General features: G+C 26.6%; 1 protein-coding gene across 1 annotated transcript in view; it reads left to right on the forward strand.

Moving 5' to 3' along the window:
- Positions 1–21,356, forward strand: part of LOC100205269 (protein HID1) — a 79,334-nt gene that overhangs the window by 9,979 nt on the left and 47,999 nt on the right. Inside the window, exons 4-11 of the mRNA XM_065803730.1 lie at positions 10,614–10,708; positions 14,080–14,106; positions 15,075–15,128; positions 15,638–15,688; positions 18,749–18,795; positions 18,922–19,043; positions 19,420–19,474; positions 19,555–19,626. Coding sequence (XP_065659802.1) covers positions 10,614–10,708; positions 14,080–14,106; positions 15,075–15,128; positions 15,638–15,688; positions 18,749–18,795; positions 18,922–19,043; positions 19,420–19,474; positions 19,555–19,626 — 523 coding nt within the window. The remainder of the gene's footprint in view (positions 1–10,613; positions 10,709–14,079; positions 14,107–15,074; positions 15,129–15,637; positions 15,689–18,748; positions 18,796–18,921; positions 19,044–19,419; positions 19,475–19,554; positions 19,627–21,356) is intronic.

A 21,356-nucleotide genomic window follows, 5' to 3' on the forward strand; every position in this document is an offset into this window, starting at 1 on the left:
ACTGCAATGGTAGGAATACTTGCTTTGTTGTACAGTGCTTTAATTACATTAGCTATGACTGTTGCTCTTTCAGAAACACTTGCGCAATTGTTATTTTTTAATAAATAGTCATATGCTTTGAAAACATCAGCTGAAGTTGGCAGTTGATTTGTTTCAAATGGTCTAGGTTGTCCAGCCATACCATGTTCAGCTTCACTTTGTGTTTTAATAGTAGCCATTTTTATTTTCAATTTTAACTAAATAAACTAAAACAAAAACAAAAAAAAAATAATATATACAAGTATATATCTTATAATGAAGTGCAGGATCATGTTAATCGGAAGTCAACAAACAACACTAACAGCTTTTTGTCTTATATTTGGTAGAGTGCTCTAAACTTTTGTAAAGTTCTGTATAATGTTAATATAATGTTATTAACATGAATCATCAAAAAATCTAAATCTTAATGCTTTTATCCTGCAATTATAATACGACTGTTGTAAAATAGCATCATTTTGACCTGACATAGTAAAATTCAAGTTAAAGTTGGCAAAACTAAATCAAATTTTTATTAATTTTTTTTTACATATCATTAATAGAGACAACAAAATGCAACTTTATTTCCATGTTTCATAAATAAAAAAAATTCGACCTACCCTTATATATATACAGGCCTTGTTACGAGATTTCGCTGCGTAGCGAAAACGCGTAACGCATTTCTAAGTAACTCAACTCAGCAAATATATTCGTTAAAAGTTATATTGCATCACTAGCGTCTTTTCAAGTACCGCATGGTAATTAAAGTTATTTTATTAACGCATTAAAAATCATACTAACAGTTTTTTTCTCACTAGAACAAAAGTTACAAATAAAATCTAAGTTCTTATTTAATAAATCATTTTTATTATTTTTTTCAAATATGAACTAAATTTTATTTTGAAAAAAATATTCTTTTCATGAAATGTAAAATAATGTTTGTTTATTTTCTTATGATTTTACAGTTGGTTTTTGATTATTTTATTAACTGTTAATAAATTTTTTCTTATTTAATTTGTGATTTCTTTTTAATAATGTTTTTAAACAATAAAGAGTTTTTTTTTGTTGTTTATCAGTTACCGATAACATATTCGTGATCATAATTTATTTACATAAATTAAACGAACGTCATTAAAACTTTACCTTATTGAATTAACAATAAACAAAATATCTTATTAATAAAAAATTTACATTAAAATAAATCCTGCATTTTTTAAACTATTATGACAAAAAATAATTTTTACATTTAAAAGGAATTTATATATTTAATTCCTTAAGATAAAACTTAAAACACTTTATTTTTTTTAACTAATTTTTATCAACAATAAAAAAAATTATTAAACAAACTGTTTCTTTAACAAAAAATCTATTAGTTTACAATTGCGGTTAAATGCTTTTACTTACGACTTTATTTCTTCAGAATAAACGTCACATAAATGATATCAAAAGATAATTAAAAATATTCTAAAAGATATAAGTTTTTGCGTAACGCAAAACTGCTGAACGCGTAGGCAAATCGCCTTTTCGCAAACAAAATGCGAGCTGCGTAACGCTTCTTAACAAGGCCTGTATATATATACAACCTTCAGAACCTAACTGCTGATCTTAAAGTGTTTGAGGTTGGCAAAAAATTGCCGACCTTGTTTCTACGTTTTATGGTAACCCCTTTGTATCAAAATTTTTTTTGCCAACCTTATGTCGAGCTTTAACAGTTTGAGATTGGCAATTTATTGCCAACCTCATTTTTCTTAATTCTGAAAGTTGTGTATATATATATATATATATATATATATATATATATATATATATATATATATATATATATATATATATATATATATATATATATATATATATATATATATACAACCCTTAGATGTTGTCCGAAAGTTTTTTCCATATTTTGTTGACAAAAAGTAAAAATTAAAATGCAAGACCGGAATTATTTTTTTTTATTAATTGATAGACTGCCTGCCCCAACCAAACCCTCAGTCGATGTAGCAACACTCCCTTGCGGGTCAGGCTAAAAGATAGTAGATGTAGCAGCACTCCCTTGCGGGTCAGGCTATTTGTCAGTCGATGTAGCAGCACTCCCTTGCGAGTCAGGCTATTTTCAGTCGATGTAGCAGCACTCCCTTGCGAGTCAGGCTATAAGATAGTCGATGTAGCAACACTCCGCGCATTATTTACAGTAAAAATAAATAAAAATAAAAACATTTTATTAAAAAAATTAAAAATAAGAACATTTTATTAAAAAGAATAAAAATAAAAACATTGTTTATATTGTTAAAAACATTCAGAATGTTTTTAAAACATTCTGGTCAATTAAATTTGCGTTTTTGTTGTTTTTTTAAAAAACGATTTATTTGTAATTAAATTAATGGTTTTTACTTTTGTCCAACACGCAAATGTTGGACGAAAGTCAAAAGTAATTAAAAGTGACGTATGTGTTGGCGTAAGAATCACTTTTTTCCTTCCGCTCTTCCCAAAGACAACAAACTATAGATCTATATATATATATATATATATATATATATATATATATATATATATATATATATATATATATATATATATATATATACACATATATATATACAATCCTAGACATACTTTACGGTGACATGCGCAAAAATTCAACTATTAAGCAACAAAGCAGTTTTCTCCCCAAAAAAACTTTTTTTCGCTATAACGACTTCACTCATATTATAATTACCCATCTGAGCATATTCTTTTGAAATTAAAGTTATTACACTTCCCCACAGTTATATACATAAAAAACCTTAACGTTTCGCCTTAAGAAAAAAATAAGAGTTTTAGTAAAAGAAAAATTTTTTAGTCGCGCATTTTATACACACGCTAAATGTTTCGAAAATGATTAAATATAGTCGACTAATGTATGTATGTATATACACAAAAAAAGCATGTTTAAAAAAACTATTTTTTTAAAACTTGAAAATAATGACTTTTTTTATTTTCAGCTAAAAAACAATAGTTTTTATGCATTTATTAAAAAAAAAAGTTATTTTTTTGTAAATTGATTATTAGTTTTAAAGTTTTTATATAATTTCGCTTTTTTTGAGTACCAGGTTGACTTACTTTAGAAGAACTTTTATTTTCAAAATTTTAGGGACCAGTCAAATTTTTAAGGGTCTTGAGCTACCCCTATAATAATTTTTTGTTCAAAAAAATTTTAAACCTAGTGTATTAGTATTATATAGAACAAAGTAAAGGGGTAGGAACAGGTTTTTTTCAAAAATGTTGTTTTAAGAGCCACCCTAATGTATTTATATACAAATATGTATATATATATATATATATATATATATATATATATATATATATATATATATATATATATATATATATATATATATATACATATATGTATATACATATATGTATATATATACATATATGTATATATATATGCGGTAGTGGTGTAGTGGTAAGAGCGCTCGCTTCATAAGCGAGAGGTTCGGAGTTCGACTCCCACCACGTCCCTGGAAGTACCGCGCTCAACTTAGTTTCTCCGCGCAGCGGCCTTGCTTGGAAAGGTTCGTGTTTCGGAGTTAAAGAGTTGAGAGAGGGTTGTACCACGAATAACAACTAAAAAAAAAAAAAAATAAAATAAAAATAAAAATACAAAAAAATGAGTAGCCTCCTCGACTGTAGTGGCCCCCCTCGGGCCTTGGGGCGGTGAATAATCCAAAAAAAAAAAAAAAAAAAAAATATACAGTGCATGAAGTGAGGGAGGATGCGGCATGATGCCATCTCGTCACCTTTTAATAAAACTTTATATATAACAATTAGGCAGATGGTGTTTTTAATTTAAAGAATGCCATCTGGTAACTTTTTTTCTCTTATATTTATATTTGTTCTCTTATATTATATTTATTCTCTTATTTACATCAGTTGGGTATTTTAATTATCTCATTGTAGTTAAATTTAAAACCATATTAAAAGTCTTCATCTTTATAAAATATCATTAAATTAAATGATGTTGTTTAAAAAAAAAGTTTTTATTAAATTTTTTTTTTTTTACTTCAAAACATTTGTTTTATGGTTGTTGTTTTTTTTAAATGAGGGTACATTTGTTTATGGTTGAATTTCTTGAAGGGTTTAAATGTACTTACCACAGAGTTTTTTTAAACGATTTACACCACTACACATTAAGATTGGATTTTCCCCTTTATAAAAAAATGTTCATGCTACCTAAAACATTTTAGTTCACCTGGAGACTTTTTGGCAAAATTGAGGTAAACAAAGAATACCACTTTTGTTTTTTCTTTTTTTAAATTTATTTCCTTTTAAATATTTTGTTTTCATTTACTGTGAAACCTAATGTATTTTCACTATTTCTTACTAAATACAAAAAAAAAAAAATAATGGTATCTTTGGTTTTAAGATAAATTAAATAATTGGGTAAATTAAAGTGTTAACTTATTGATTGTGTTATTTTTATTTGGTTATAAAAGTTTGGTTCGTTTTTATAAAATATATAATAACATTCTTCTAACACATGGGCTGAAAAGTCCTGGGCCTAACAAAGAAAACACATTTTTTTTTTGTTCAAAATTAGCTTTATTCATCAACGTAATCTCTATCAAGAGCAACGCAATCATTCCAGTGCCGCTCTAACATTTCAATACCACTTTTGTAGAACAATATCTTTTGCTTCAAAATAGGCCTCAGTTTCAGCAATAACCTCTTCATTCGTGCGAAATTTCTTACCGCTGAGCATTTTTTTCAGGTTTGCGAACAGCCAGTAGTCGCTGGGAGCCAAATCTGGCGAATACGGTAGATCTGGGAGCAATTCGAAGTTCAATTCATGTAGTTTTGCCATTGTTTTGATTGACTTGTGACATGGTGCGTTGTCTTGATGAAACAAAAATTTTTTCTTGCCTTATGCAGTCGTTTTTTTGCAATTTCGGCCTTCAAACGCTCCAATAACGCTATATAATATTCACTGTTGATGGTATTTTCTTTTTCAAGATAATCGATGAATATTACACCATGCACATCCCAAAATACCGAAGCCATAACCTTTCCAGCCGATTGTTGTGCTTTCAGGCGCTTTGGATGAGGTTCACCAGTTGCTGTCTACTCAGATGGCGATCGTTTTGATTCCGGAGTGAAGTGATGGATCCATGTTTCATCCATTTTCACATATTGACGCAAAAATTCCGGTTTGTTACGTTTGAACATGGCCAAACACTGCTCAGAATCATCAACACGTTCTTGTTTTTGATCAACAGTGAGCAAATGCGGCACTCACTTTGAACAGAGCTTTCTCATAGTCCAATGCTCATGCAATATAAAGCAACACATTCTTTTGATATATCTACAATGTCAGCTAACTCACGCAACTTCACTTTTCAATCATTCAAAACGATTTTGTGGATTTTTTTTATGTTTTCTGGTGTTACTGCCTCATTTCAAAAAAGGGAACTGCAAAGGAAAAACCCAAACATAACATTTATAACTTGAGTTTAAGTTATTTGAAAGAGTTTTTTGGTATTGGCGTCATTGATTAGATTTTTTGCTTATTGATTAAATTACACTTTGTGTGAATCCAAAAGGAGCAGCAGTCACATTGGATGACTCTGGTTTTCAGATACATTTTTTTTGCATAGTTTGCAGGATTGTTTTAATACCATGTTTTATAAATTAATATTTATGATTTATATAAGTCTATTAGAAGTTTCAAAGCGTATATAGATAATGCAAAAAAAATGATAAAGCAACAAATTGAGATGATTAAGCAAAACTGAAATGATAAAGCATAGGATTTAATGGATTAGGTTTGTAGTTGTACGTCAATTTATTTGTGTAATATGTTATTAATGTATATAGTATGTATTTATAAGACCATTTTAAACAAAGTTAAAATGAGAAACTTTATATTATAGTCATAACTGAAAAATACAAGTTCAGATAACTAAGTAATGTATTTTTTCTAAGTATATAGGGGTAATTAAGCAATAAACAATAAAAAATAAATTAATAGTAAGAAATATAATTTTATGATATTTGTAAGTACACTATTATTATTTAGTAATAATAAGTATTTGTAAACTTTAAGTATAAGACTATATAAGTATAAAACTATATAAGTACACAAACTTATAATATAGATGTAATATAAACATGGAATATAAATTTGTTAGAATAAAGCAACTATATAAATTAATACAGAATTTACACTTATAAATTAATATTGAATATAATAAACACAATATATACACTATACACATGTACATATTTACATATACACACACATATATCAGTTACACTATATATATATGTGTGTGTGTATATATATATATATGTATATATATATATATATATATATATATATATATATATATATATATATATATATATATATATATATATATCCATATGCATATACACAAGCGCATACAAACACATGCACATTTATATAAAAAAATTTGTGCTTAGTGCTAATTAAAAATAGAAATTGTGTGAATAGTAAAGATCAGCAACAAATTTAACTTTTGTTTTACTTTTATATTGTTAACAAGGGTTAGTATAGTCTTATATAAGAAAGCTTGCTGTTTTGAACATAGATCAGGTGTATTAGGATATCAAAGTTTTATATGAAACAATAATCAATGCATACTTACTCTTGTGTTGGTAATAACAATAGTAATAATAAAAAATAAAGAAAATTTGATAGTCTTGTTAGTATTTAATAATCTTGCTAATGTTAACCTAGGTTAGTTGAACCAGAAGATTGAAAACCTTTGCATGTTTAAATTAGATTCAATGTAAGGCCAGTTCAAACAATGTGAAGCACGCTTTAGTCTTATTACAATAAATTCTGATTATATAACGATGCCTGCTATACTATTAGTAAAAAGGTGATCCAAATAATTACTAATTATTAATTTCCAAAATAAGTAGATGCCATTTTTAATCACAATAAGTTTCCAATAAACCGCAATATTCAAATCCATTGCCTGTTTGAGGGCACTTCTGGGTAATACTTCAGGTAATATTCTGATATATATATGGGCAGTGTTTGTGGTGGGGCATCGGAAAAGAATTTTTTTTCACCTATATAATAAAGAATAGTTTTATTATAATTAGGGGCAAATATAGTCAACATGCGGGTACACCAGTAGTGTAGAGGCGGGCTCCCTGCTGCATGAGTGCAAATAGGGGCTGCTAAATAATTTTGATTGTTTATTTCTTTTTTTTTGTTGAGCAGAAATAGGTTAGTGGCCACTGTTAGAGTGCACTTTTCTCCAGTTTTTTTTTCTTTATATTTGCCTTTTCAATCAAGTATTTTGTTATGGTATTATGACGCAGTATAACATTTTTGGTATCCGCAAGGACATTGACTGCTAAAACAGTTTTCAAAAAATTATAAGTCATTTAAACTATCTGATATAATTTATATGATTAAAGGAGTGTTTATCAGATATTATATTTTATTGCATTTTATCATATATAATCTATTTGAAAAAAGATGGTAAGGAAAGCTATTCAATTTTCTATTATAGGTTATGGGCACCCTAATAACCTCCTGTTTGTTGCATTGGTGTCCAACCCGCACAAGGGTGATTAGAAAAATTAAATCTTATTTAATTAAAATAGTGCTTTAGAATAAACTTGTAATTTTTTTTAAATGGTAGTTTGACTTCACAAGATGTTTGTCGGCTATCAGTTGTTCCGGAATCTTGCGATTAGTTTTTCACTAACTTCCAGACTAACTAGAGCTCTGAAACTTCCAGCATTTATGTAAATTTAATAAAAGTAAATCTTAAAATTGTTTTCAGTGTTAACTCCACTTTTTTGAATTTTTTTTTTTGATTTTATTTTATCTTTTAGACTTTACTGACAGCATTTGTGTAGTCCTGATGAACATGCATGTTTAGTAGGGTGGAGTGAATTTTAGTTTTTTTTACAATTCGTTTAGCCTGGGTGTGCAAAAGTTATTTTATAAAAAAATTATTATTTAAGATTTTTTTGAAATTATAATTAAAAAAAAATAAACTTTTTTCATTTTTAGTTTAAAAGGTCATTTTTTCTGCAATAAACTATAAAATAACAAATTTTTTTTTTTAAATAATTGTTATTTTTGAAATTTTTATAAAATTTTGCTTCTTTTGAGACCCAACATGACATACTTTTGAAAAACTTTTTTTTACATAATATTAGGGACCCATTAAAATTTTAAAGGTCTTGAGGAACCTCAAGATAATTTCCTAGAGCATTGATATTTTTCCAGAGTATTTCTGAAATGAATAGACAACTTTTGCACACCCAGGCTTACGAATTGTATAAAAAACTAAAATTCACTCCACCCTAATGTTTAGTTAGTTTCCTGGGAAAGGGGGGCTGTACCCTTTTTTTTTTCTCTAATATTTTGTTTTTCTCTAAAGTTGGGTTTATAACTTTTTAGAAAGAAAGATTTTTTGCAAAAAAGCTTTGAAAAGGCATTTTTTATGATTTATTTGTTTTATTATTAGTTTTTTGTTAGAAGGAAATAGGTTAGTGTCCCTGATAAAAATTTACCATAAAGGAGCCCGGCATATTTGCAGCTATGCTGCTTTTTGCTTCTCTTTTTCAGCGCGGTTATTGCAGGGCCACCCTGAAGAGGTCTCTTATTGAGGGGTGGTTTATTCGTGTAAAACTGACCAATTACTGAGTAAAAGCAATTGCTTTTTTTTACTCACCTGGCCTATTATTAATATAATTATGAAAAACCAAAATGATTTTGGTTAATAAATATACTTTTGGTAAATAAAACATTCTTAAGTGCCAAACTTAAGTATGTTCTTGTTTATATCACATTAGAATGTCTAGAAAAATGTTGAAACAACCACCTTATTTGGTTTGGGTGTAAACTTTATATAATCATAACCTTTGAATTTTAAATTTTAAAACTTGTCGACTTAAATTTAGTGTAAGAAAATAAAAAATAAAAGTTACTAATTTGTTGCCCTCACATTTGGGGTAGGGATGGTAAATGTTTTAGGGTATTTTTTCCCAGTTCCAATCACCACAAGTTTTACTTCTTAATCTATGTATAAATCATTGATTCGCTACAGCTCAGGTTATGCATATATTACACAGTGACGTAGCAAAGTATTTTTGGTCAGTAGACATAGGTGGCCAAGGTGCCCATTTTCTGTTTCTCTGGAACAATAACTTTTCTTAAAAAAAAATCTTTAAACATATCTTAGGGCTCCTAAACCTTGCAACTCAAGGTTCAGTTGTTTGTGGGATCGTAAGTTATGCTTATACTGGCCTTGTGGTAGCTAGGCCACTGATACTACATGCAGATAAAGATATTTATGTGTAAAGTTCTAAATTTTTCATGCCCATATAAAAGTACCGTAGTTATTTAAACCAAAACTTTTAGAGTCAAAGAATTCTTGATCAGGTGAACTTTTTTTGTATCAAAGTGGCAAAAAATCAAACAAAAATAAAGCATCCTCTTAAAAAGTTCGGGGCTCCTTAATCTTCAGGGCATGGTGTTATAGCCCCCATAATTCAGGACTGGTTTAAACTTTCTCTCCTTAGTTTTTAAACAATAAATACATTTACGCAAAAAACTTGTAAAAAAGAACTAACAATTATTTTCCTTTAATAAAATACCCTTTCTGAGTCTCCCATGGGTATATGCGCCTTCTACTAACTTCCTTGCTTCAGCTTAATTCCAGATCTTTCGAATGGTTGGCCAGAGAGTGAACATTTTTGAGACGATTTGATTCAGAGAATGGTTATTATAGCTTAAACTATCATGGACCGGAACTAGAGAGGGTTTTAATCATGGGCAGAAACCTATTATTGATATTTTCAAACTTTAAAGGGAAGAAATACCTAAAACTGTGCAAATCAAATGTTGCGGCAAACTAAATGTTAGTGATATAAAGTTTTACTTTTTTGCATTACTTTTGTGCAAGATCTTGTCAAAGTTGTTGTAAAATATAAGTAAATTTATTTACTTACTTTATATAAATTACTTTTAATTTACTTTACAAATTATATAAAATGTAAGCTTATGTAATTCAAATTTTATTTTATTTTATTTATTTTTAATAAAGATTTGTTATTACTTCTAAAATAAAAAATTTTAACTTAAAAAATATTATTTTATTTGTATATTTAATTTACATTTGATAGCATATTACTTTTATGTAATTTACTTTCATATGCAAGTTACTTTTTAATATAATTTTTTTGAATAAGTTACTTTTATAGGTAAATGTAAATTACAGTTTGAGGAACGTTTATATTATGTAATGTAATTTTAAAGTAATTAACTTTTAAATGTAAAAGTAAACAGCTTTTTCATGTGACTTACTTTTACATGTAAAAGTAAATTACTTTTTGATGTAATCTTCTTTTACATAACTTACTTTTGAAAGTCAAAAAACTTACATTTTAAAGTAAAAGTTGTTTCAAAAAAATAAATTACTTATACAGAAATGTAAATTTAAATAAAACGTTTAAAATTACTTATGCAATTAACTTTTTAATAAAAATTAACTTACTCATGTCAGTAAAAAAAAAATAAATAAAGGAGCCATCCCTAATGTATTATGTGTTTTTTACTTTAGTTTTAAATTGTACTCGTTTACTGACTCGTCTCATGCCATACATATTTGAAGATATAGATTGGAGAGGATTTTTTTGGTCAACAGTTCCTGGTCAGGTATTGCTTCCACTTTTATTTATACTTAACTTAAACTCACTTAATATAAGGGTTATCTTTTTTTCATTATTACTTTTTGAAATTATTTATAGGATGTTGTTATTGAATAGAATGTTTAAATGCCACATATAAAATAAGTCATACATATACATACTTGTACATAATACTAGCATAATTCAAATTATTCCAATCATTACTAACTTGATTTATAAAAAGTCTTTTTTTTTTCACAAATTAATTTTGATTGGCATGATTTGATTTTCTTGATGATAAATATTTTTAATCACAACTTTTAATTGCAAATCCAAAGTTGTGATTACAAATCACAACTTAAGATTTGCAAGATTTTAAAGTTGGATTTCTGCTTTTTCATATTTCTTTTTTTTAAAAAAAAAAAGATGGAACCAGGCTTGGTCAAGAAGCGGGTGTGATAGCACTCGATACCTGACCACACATATAATATTTAGTTGCAACAATTTGAGGTGAATAATTTTAAACACAAAATAAAAACTTGAAACAAAATGAGTTTAGTCTAGAACTAATATTTTCTTAACTTTGCTTTTTTATAAAATTATGTGACATTTTAGCTATAAAGTAACAACTTACTATAAATAATTGTTAAATAAAGAAACAAATGTTCTTCTATTCATCAAAGAGTATAATATAATTTCTTTTAATTATATATTTTTTTGTCTTATTTTAACATGATTCTAATAAAGCTAACGCTAGTCGAGTTGTTTAATAAATAAGTTAATATTTTTTTAATGGCTTTTTCATGCTTTGCGTAGTATGAAAAGTTTATTCTTGTATGTTTATTCATAATTAGTTTGATAATTTGATAATTATTAATAATTTCATTGAAAACGCAGTCATTGTTAAAAGTTTTTTTTGTCTACAAAACTGCCTTAAAATAAATACATTAACATAAAAAACACATACATCAAATTACATTTAGTTAAAAAATACATACTTTTTATATTAAAAAGTAATAATATACTACTAAAATCTATTATATATAATAAACTTTACAAAACTTCATTAATTAAAAAAATATATATTCAAAACTTCTATTTTTGTAAACAGTTAATAGTTTAAAACATTTATGGCTCTGCAGATGTGAATGAGCAATAGTATTAAAATAATAAACTAAATTAAAATAATCATTAAATTAAATTAAAATAATAAAAATAATCATTTGATAACATATTTTTATAACAATTAACGCTAGAAGTTTCAACAACAACTTAAATTATACAATCTTTAAGACAGAACACTCTAGAATGTTATTTCACATAGTCAGCGTATTTTTTAAACCAATAGAATTTGTTTGTTCGTAGAATTGGTACCCACTTCCTGACAAAAGCCTGTGGAACCATTTTTGTTGCTCTTTTTTAAACCTTTTCCAAATAATATATACCCTGTTGTTGGTGAGGATTCAAAACCAAGATAGAATTATCTAAATGTGGTCTAACAATTGACTTATATAATACTTTCATGGTGCAAACATCTAAGTTTCTAAAAGCTCTATTAATCATCCCCAAAGTTCTGTTTGCATCATTTGCTACTTTTATCACTTGATCCTGCCATTTTAGCATATTCGTTATAAGAATACCCAGATCTCTTTCCCAGATTTTTTTATCAGTTTCTTAAAGTTCTGTATGTTCATTATTATTAGTCACATTTTTGATAAAATACTTTAATTTTTTTTTCCAAAGTGAATAACTTTACTTTTTTTCATTTAAACGCATTCACCATCGTGCTCATCACATCTGCCCATTGTTGCAGAGATAAAATATCATTTTAAAGCTTTGATCTCTTTGAATTATTGTTAATTGATGCAATTAATTTATTACCACTATCATATAGTTGTAATGGAAATTTATAATTATATATATATATATATTTATAATTGTATTTTGTAATGTGTTTTGTAATATATACAACAAATAAAATTTAAACAGAACCTTGTGGAACTACTTAAAACTTCTCTCCACTCCAATGTATACTGACCTAAAACCATCCTTTGTATTCTATTAGATAAGAAACTGTTAAGTCATTTCATTAATTTATTTGAAAAGTCATAATTTTGTGCTTAATTTTTGCATTAATTTTGATAGCAATACCTCATCTAAGGCTTTTGCTAATTCAACATCTACTGAAGTCTTATATACATCAAGTCATATTTATAATAATATTAATAGTTCTTTAAAAGTTATCTCAAATAAGCATAATATATAAATATAAACATAAAACACCGGGTTAACAAAGTGCCTAGTAATTTATTCTATTAATAGATTTTTTCAAATATTTATAATAAAACAGAAATATTTCAACTCCTAACTGTTGAAACCATTTTTCAATATGAGATGTTAGAAGTCATTATACTGCAAAGATTAAATAATTTTTAACTTGATTTTGAGTTAGTTGATTTAGACAGGTTCTCAATTGTTTTGATGTTTTAGGTTTGTATTTAATATAAATAGTTATAATAACATTATAATAGTTATAAATGTATTTATATTATTATATACTACATTTTTGTTTGGTAAAAAACTTTTTTTTGTTATGTTTAGAGTTAGTCAGGTATTGATGTATATAGAAGTAATTTAGGAATACTTTTTTAAATAGAAAAGTTCCTTTTATGTCTGCAGAAATTTGTACTGGTGTAACAGTACACAAATCCCTTGGGCATTCTGAGGACTTCTTTTCCTATTTTATGTAAGCATCACATTCAATCACAGTTTACACTATTTTATTGACAAGGGAGCATGTTTTATACAATTTTATCCCATGTTTCATATAATTCCCTTTACTTTTTATAATTCAAAAAACTTATGATGAAATTATATACATAATTAAGTACTTGAGTTTGGGATCAAATTTGAACCCAAACTGGTATACCGGTGTCAAAATTGGCCTGGATACGTCAATGTCTAGTCAAGTCATCATGCTAAAGGTAAAATTTTATCAAATTCAATAAAAGTAGGGTGTAAAGATAAGCCTTTGGCAATAACAAATGACAATAATAATGACAATAATAACCCATACAAGTTTTAAATAAATCTGCATAATACACAAAAAGAAAGAAATTTAGTGTGCTAGGCTTTGCTTATTTCTTTTGAAAAGTACTTCTTTGGGTAAGCAAGATGTTTTGTGAAGTTTGTCTATTTGTTGTATATTGTTTGCATATCGAAAGTCTAATTTTTATGATTTTGGCTCAGTCATTGTTTTATAATAATGTATCATAGAGGTCACATAGGTTACAGTTATTATATTTTTATGAAAAAAAGTTTAAATACCAGAATAGATTATTTTTTAATAATTGTATATTACTTGTTTTCAGTTTCTAATTGTTTTTTATTTTTACATAGGGGGAAGTTGAACATATGGCAAATGAAGTATGTATCTTGGTTTATGTTTAAAATTTAATTTTTGTAAATTGTGCATAAGTTTAAAATTTACATTGTTTTTTAATTAATTTTAGTTTAAATTTACATTGGTTTACTTGATTTACAATTGTTTTATTTGAAATTAAAGAATATGTTATGGTGACTATTGACCAAGCATTGATATATTTATGGCCATAGTTTGTTGCCATAGTTTTAACTTGGCAACAAATTATTAAGTTAAAATAATGCAAAGTATTACTTGTTACTTGTATTACTAAAGTATTACTTGTTTGAAGTCATAGTCTTTATGAAATAAAACAATAAATAACTAACAATAAAGTTAAAAAATAAATCAAATCTAGTTTACTAAGGATTAGTGTCCTTAAAGACTAATGTTAGTGAGTGCTCCCCTAAATTCATCACCATTATCATTGTCATCATCATCATCATTATCATTATTATAAACACTGTTTTAAATAAGTTGACTACATTATTTGCTGGAATAATTTAACTTCTAAAATACCACATGGTTTGATTTTAAGCGTCATGTTTGAAAAAACAAACTGTTTTAATCTTTTATTAGCACAAATGTGTAGCAGATCAAACAAAAATGCTACTTTAGGTGGTTAAAAGTATGTGATTAACCTTATAGGTGGTAAAAAGTATGCGGTTAACCCTTTCATCTTTAGTGACTAATTAAACTGTAATTGCTGCCAATATTTTAAAAAAAAAACAACTAAAAAAAGTCATAAAAACTATACGATAGAAGATAGTGTTACAAAAAAAGTCTTACAAAAAAAGTTTTAAAATATTTAATAAAAATAAAGTGACAATTTTAATAATTATGTTTAAAATGGTGATCTAACTTTCTTTACTCTTTCTATTTTGTTACAAAAGTAATTTTTTTTTTATCACTGTTAGTAATGTTGCTTGGCATACTTGTATTTTTATTGAAAAAAATAATTTTTTTCTTCTAGAATGCAGATGATGTTTCAACACCTCTTGCCCAGTCTCTGGTCGCTGCTGTGTGCGTAAGTTTTATTTATGTTTTAAATTAACAGCTATTTTGATTGTGAAGTCAAAATATTTTTAAAAATAAAAAAAAAAGTTTTTTAATTTATTAAAACAAAAAATTTAAAAATTTGTAGTTTTAATAAATATATATAAATGAAATTAAATTAATATGATTAAATTAATTTTATAGTTAAAATATACATTTTGATAAATCATTATTAACAAAAAAAAGTAAAGGTTGTTTTTTGAAATAATGCAGTAAAGAAAATAAAATAAAGATAAATAATGAAATAAACCAAATTTTGAAGTTTAACTTTATATCAACTAATGATTTTTTTTTTTTTTTTTGCAAAATTAAAAACAATAATAAGGTTATGCATAAGAATAATAGGTTATGTGTAAGAAAATTGATTTTTATGCTATTATGCTTATGAATCTGCTCATTTAAAAATAATTTGTTAGAACATGCAATTTTGTGCTAATAAGTATTTAATCAGGCATTTAATAAATATATTTATTTTATTAGGATCTACTATTTTGTCCAGATTTTACAGTTTATGCGAAAAAAACTGGTCCAGTAAGTTTTTTCTTTTTATTTATAATAATTATTATATATAATAGTAGTAATCCACTGTTTTAACAATCAATGCCAAGACTTATTAACAAGTAATCACTGCTTTGATTAGTAATTCGCTGTTTTAACAAGCAATGCCAAGCCAAGCCTTTTTAACAAGTAATCACTGTTTTGATTAGTAATTCACTGTTTTAAAAAGCAATGCCAAGCCAAAGCTTTAAACAAGTAATTCCCGGTTTTTATTAGTTATTCACTGTTTTAATGATTAATGCCAAGCCAGGGATAATGTGTTTATAAACTTTAGTTCTTCACTTTATTATGATTTATAATGTTGGTATTATAATTTCTTCGTTTTACTTAAACCAAACCCATAGTGGGTTTGTGTATTGAATACCTTATTTTTAATAGGCAATTTTATCCCATGTTTCTTTTTAAATTTTTTTCCCCCCGCAAAATGAAGGCATTCTATGTCATTCTTAATAAAGAAATTGAACTGACATGTTTTTAAATGACATAAATCTGTTTTGTGTTAAAACACAAAACAGGTTTATGTCTGTTTTCTTTGAAATATATATTTTAAAATAAATACTTTATATTTTAATGTACAATTAAATATTGAAATAAGTAAATAAATTTAATAATTAAATAAATAAAAATTAAAATAAGTAAATAAATATTGAAATAAGTAAAAAAATTGAAATAATTAAATAAATTTAAATTTAAATATAGTTTTACTGTTGGGTTATACTAATATTTACAGTTATACATAAAGTTTTTCACATATAACTATTAGGGTTATGACTTTTTTTCAACCCCATGCTCCTGTACTGTAGTTTGATAAACTTTTGCCTAAAAAGCACAAAATGAAATACTATTTACATATTTTTTTTCACCCCGTCATTGAAAAATCAATTTTGACATAAGTATGACTATGTATTCAAATGTATTTAGAATGTCATAGTCATGTAATACAATAAATTTTCAATTCAACAATGACTCAGGCCGTTAACCTTGCTCTTGCTCTTGCTTGTTGCATAGAAGGAATAGAAGGTGCAATTTGTTTTTATTTTTGCTCTGCGCATTGATTACTTCTGGTGATCTGTAGTATAGATGGCTCTCGCTTCCAGTGATTTTTTAAAGAGCCTAAAGCCTTTTTGTATGGATTCAGTACTTCAGCCAAGTTATTAAAGTTGTTTTCGTTGTACAGTTGGTCTGTAAACCAATGGCCTGCCCAGCCATACAATATAAATCGATTCGCTCTCTGCAGAACTGTCCTTGTTGAAGGAATTAAAATGAAGGCGAGATGAAATAAAAATTTCATATCATCTCTCCAGCCTGATGTTTCGAGAATTACTTCTATTCTGTTATTAAACTGTGTTTTCAGTTGTTTGTACTCCTTCAACAGTTGAGATACAAATGGATATTCGATGCTCGGTGATTGTGTTCTACTTCCAAGTTCTTCATTCATCACCAAATGGAGGATTCTATCTAATACATGGTGTTGACAACTAATAAACTGAGGTTTGTTGATGTGTTTCTCTGTGAACATTCATTTCAATATTACAACAACACTATTTTTTTTTTTCCAGTGTTAACGCTGGTGGTATCTGCAACAATCATCTGTATTGAATTCCATAGGTGAAATTCATCAAGGACTTTAGAAATTCCTTGAGCAATAGTTTTTCCCCTGCCATCTACCAAGCCCAGGGCATCCAATTTGATTTCTCTTCATTCATTTTAAGGACGACCACTTGATAATCGATTTCATTGATGTGCTTGCCATCAAAGTGTAAGGACCATCTTTCCATATGCAACTTTTCAATCATTTCTTTTTTCAGCTTGACTGCCTCTTTGATTGTTGACTTGTAAATAGCTGATTGACAGGGAGTTGGGATGGCAATGCTTTCACAAGCCAATTGCTTGCTATGTTAGCAGATTTGTTTGTTAATACTCTTGAGTAAGTCACCAAATTGACTGCAATTTTGCTTTTATGATGTTTTTTGCTTGGTGTAGGAGTAGTCTCATCGTCTTCAACTTTTTCATATTCACTGTCGTCAGCCTCAGTTAGAATCACTAAAACCAGGGTAGTAAGATCATGAGTTGAATTAGTTAGAAAGTTTTTGTCTTTTAGAGGGATGGATTGTTTCTTTACTGGCCGCTTGGCCTGTAGAGTATCCCACTGTTCTTATGCTTTCCACTTGGAGATTGTACAATCGCTTGTCCTCGCTATTTGCTCCTATCTTTCTTTGATTTTTGGTCCAAGGAAATGGTAGCGTCCAATAATTTGCTTTTGGAGAGACATTCTGCACTTTTCTTGGATAAGCAGTTATATATACACAGTCTAAATTGTTCTAGAATATTCTAAATTGTTCCAGAATGTTTTAAATTGTTCTAGAATATTCTAAGTTATTTTAAAATATTCTTAATTGTTCCAGAATGTTCTAAATTGTTCCAGAATGTTCTGAATTGTTCTAGAATATTCTAAATTGTTTTAGAATATTCTTAATTGTTCCAGAATGTTTTAAATTGTTCCAGAATATTCTTATTTGTTCCGGAATGTTCTAAATTGTTCCAGAATGTTCTAAAGTCGTCCAAAATATTCTGGAATTTTCTAAAATCTTCTAAAGTCCTTAACACTTCTAATCTATACAAGTTTTAAATGATTTTTAGCGAAGCCACACGTATTAGTAGTAGCAGTAACAAGATTAAATAAATGATTCGTAATTTTAATTGCAAGGTGACCTTTTTTTACAATCTAGAGGAATTGAACATGTTTTCAATGTTTTCTAACAAAAGTTTATCGATTTATGACACAGGAAATTATTTTTTTTCAATATATATATATATTTAAAAAAAAAATAACTATGCTGTATTAGTAATGATAAATAAACAAAATATGATAAATACTTTGTTTTATTTTATGTGTGGTATATTAAACTCTTCTCATTTCTACTTTTTAGTTATAGATACATATCTAAAAAAAATAATTACATTTAAGTATGAATAAATATATTTTTAAATATATAATATATTTAATATAATGTTTTGATTCTTTTTTTAAAGGACAATCCAGAAGATCTTGCAAGTATTGATAGTTGTGCATATATTTGGTTAGTTACTGTTAGAACTGTTTTTGTTTTATCATTTTTTTCTATATTTTCAATTTTATTATTGAAAGATTATTTTTATAATTAAAATTTATCTATAAAAGAAAAGGTATTCCTTTTATATTGCAGGGAGGCTGGGGTTGGTTTTGCTGCATCTCCACCGCATATTGCATTGCATGACCTACATCGAACAGAACTTTTAAAGTTGTTGCTTACGTGTTTTTCTGAAGCAATGTATTTATCACCATCAGGTATATTGTCTTTAATTAAATATAAATTTAACTAATTTTTTATAATAAATTTTTACAAATAATGAAAAGAAGTAGTATAAAATAAGAATAATAATAACAAAATAAATGATATAATAACGAAGCAAGGTTAACGAATACCAAGTAATTTTTGAAATAGTTATTACTGGTTCTTATTTTGTTTTACTTATAAAAGTGTTTTACTTATAAAAATGCAATGACATCTTGATTATATGTTTAAACAAAATAAAATTTAAATTTTATATTATTTTATATAATTTTATATAATTTTATTATATAGAGGCTCCTATAGTAGAGAAAATTCCTAAAGAATAGCTTCAGTTAATTTTGTAGAAACTCCTATAATTTTATTTTGTAGAAGCACCTACAGCAGAGAACAAGTGGCTACAATATTTTGCCTCTTCAGAAAACAGGTTTGTTCATAAAATTTTATTCAGTGCTTGTTTTGATCATATAATCTCATTGAATCTGTTTCAAAACATTTATTGTCTAGACATGCTCTTCCTCTATTTACTTCGCTAATTAATGTGGTTTGTGCTTATGACCCAATCGGATATGGTGTGCCGTAAGTTTTTGAATAATTAATTTTAATTTATTTTCTTTGGGTCCAAAAGAATCTGATTATTACAAAACTTTAATAGTTTACTATTTTTTTAAATATTAAATAATGAAATATTAACATTGATAACATAAAACTATTCTAGAAATAGTTTTTCCATTATAAGAATACTTTATGTCTAGATTTAAGGCCAAGAATTTATAAATTTAAGTCCTATTTGGGTTAAGCTATACAGTGCAGTACAATAAACAAAATAACAACTGCCTCATATCATCTATTGCAATCAGTTGTGTAGCTCCATCTGACATTAGAATTCTTACACTAAAAGGGGATCAGTCAGTGGCTCAGTGACAATTCTTTCTAGCGTGAACAGCACTACAATTGATTGCAGTTACTGTGGTAACCAAGTGCCTGACATCTCATTTTATCATAAATAGTTGAAACTTATTCTTGAAACCCCAAAACCATTAACAACTCAATTTGTCACTTTTGTGTCTAATACACTTTAACATGACCTGATTTAAGTTATTTAAAAACTGTAAAATTGTAAAACTTCTTAATTAGATTTTAGATTTTTTTAATTACAACTTTAATTTCTTAATTTTTACTTTAATATATAATTTATTCCTAAGTTTTAATTTTATAATCATTATAAAAAATGTTTTATTTGACATAACCTAAAAACTGTCAAATGGGTTGACCACTAAATTATTTATTTTCATTAAAAACTAAATTATTTATTTTCATTAAAATATTGCACAATTTTTATAATCATAACAATAAGAACAAAAAAAACCTTGTAAACAACTAAAATCTGTTACTTGATTTTTTTTCGATCACCGTAATATATATATATATATATATATATATATATATATATATATATATATATATATATATATATATATATATCTGTGTGTGTGTGTGTGTGTGTGTGTGTGTGTGTGTGTGTGTGTGTGTGTGTGTGTGTGTGTGTGTGTGTGTGTGTGTGTGTGTGTGTTATGTGAATAAAGGTTTGAGCAAAGTCGCTCAAATTTTTATTCACGTAAAGCTGAGCAATTTACTCCTAAAATGCTAAGTAATTGCTCAGCTTTAAGTCAATAAAAATTTAAGCAAATTCGTTAAAATTTTAGTTCAAGCTGATCATTTACTCCAAAAACACTGAGTAAAAACAATTACTTTTATTTATTCGCCCAGCCTTTTATGTTGTTTTTTTTGTGCTTTTTTTAATCAAGTCAGTCTAGCAGCCTAATAATTATGACTCATTCACTAATAACTCATTCTAACTATCATCAACTTTAAAATCCACAGAAAGTTGACCATAACTATTATACAAATAAAACCAACATTTATTGCTTCTTGATCTAGTGTACTATTAAAAATTTAAGTATAATTAATTTTTTCATTCAGATGGTTTTAAAGTTGATGTGTTCATTCAATTTTTTGGTTCAAATTGTTTTGCAATAAAATTAAGTGATAAAAAAAATTTGGTTTAATAGTTAAATTATAATTCCATAAGTTTGAGTGTATGCTTAAATTTCTGAACAGAAGCAGAATTTTTTTTTTAATTTAAATCTTATAATTTAATGGTTAATGGTTAATGTTAATGTTAATGATAACTGGTTAATGTTTGCAATAGAATGTTTCTACTTTAAAAACTATTTTTAAGAAATAAAAAATAATGAGGCCTTTACAAAAATTATTCAACTATTCAAAATGTTTATGATTTTAATAAA

This window comes from Hydra vulgaris, chromosome 08, assembly GCF_038396675.1.
Source record: "Hydra vulgaris chromosome 08, alternate assembly HydraT2T_AEP".
In the NCBI taxonomy this organism is placed as follows: Eukaryota; Metazoa; Cnidaria; class Hydrozoa; order Anthoathecata; family Hydridae; genus Hydra; species Hydra vulgaris.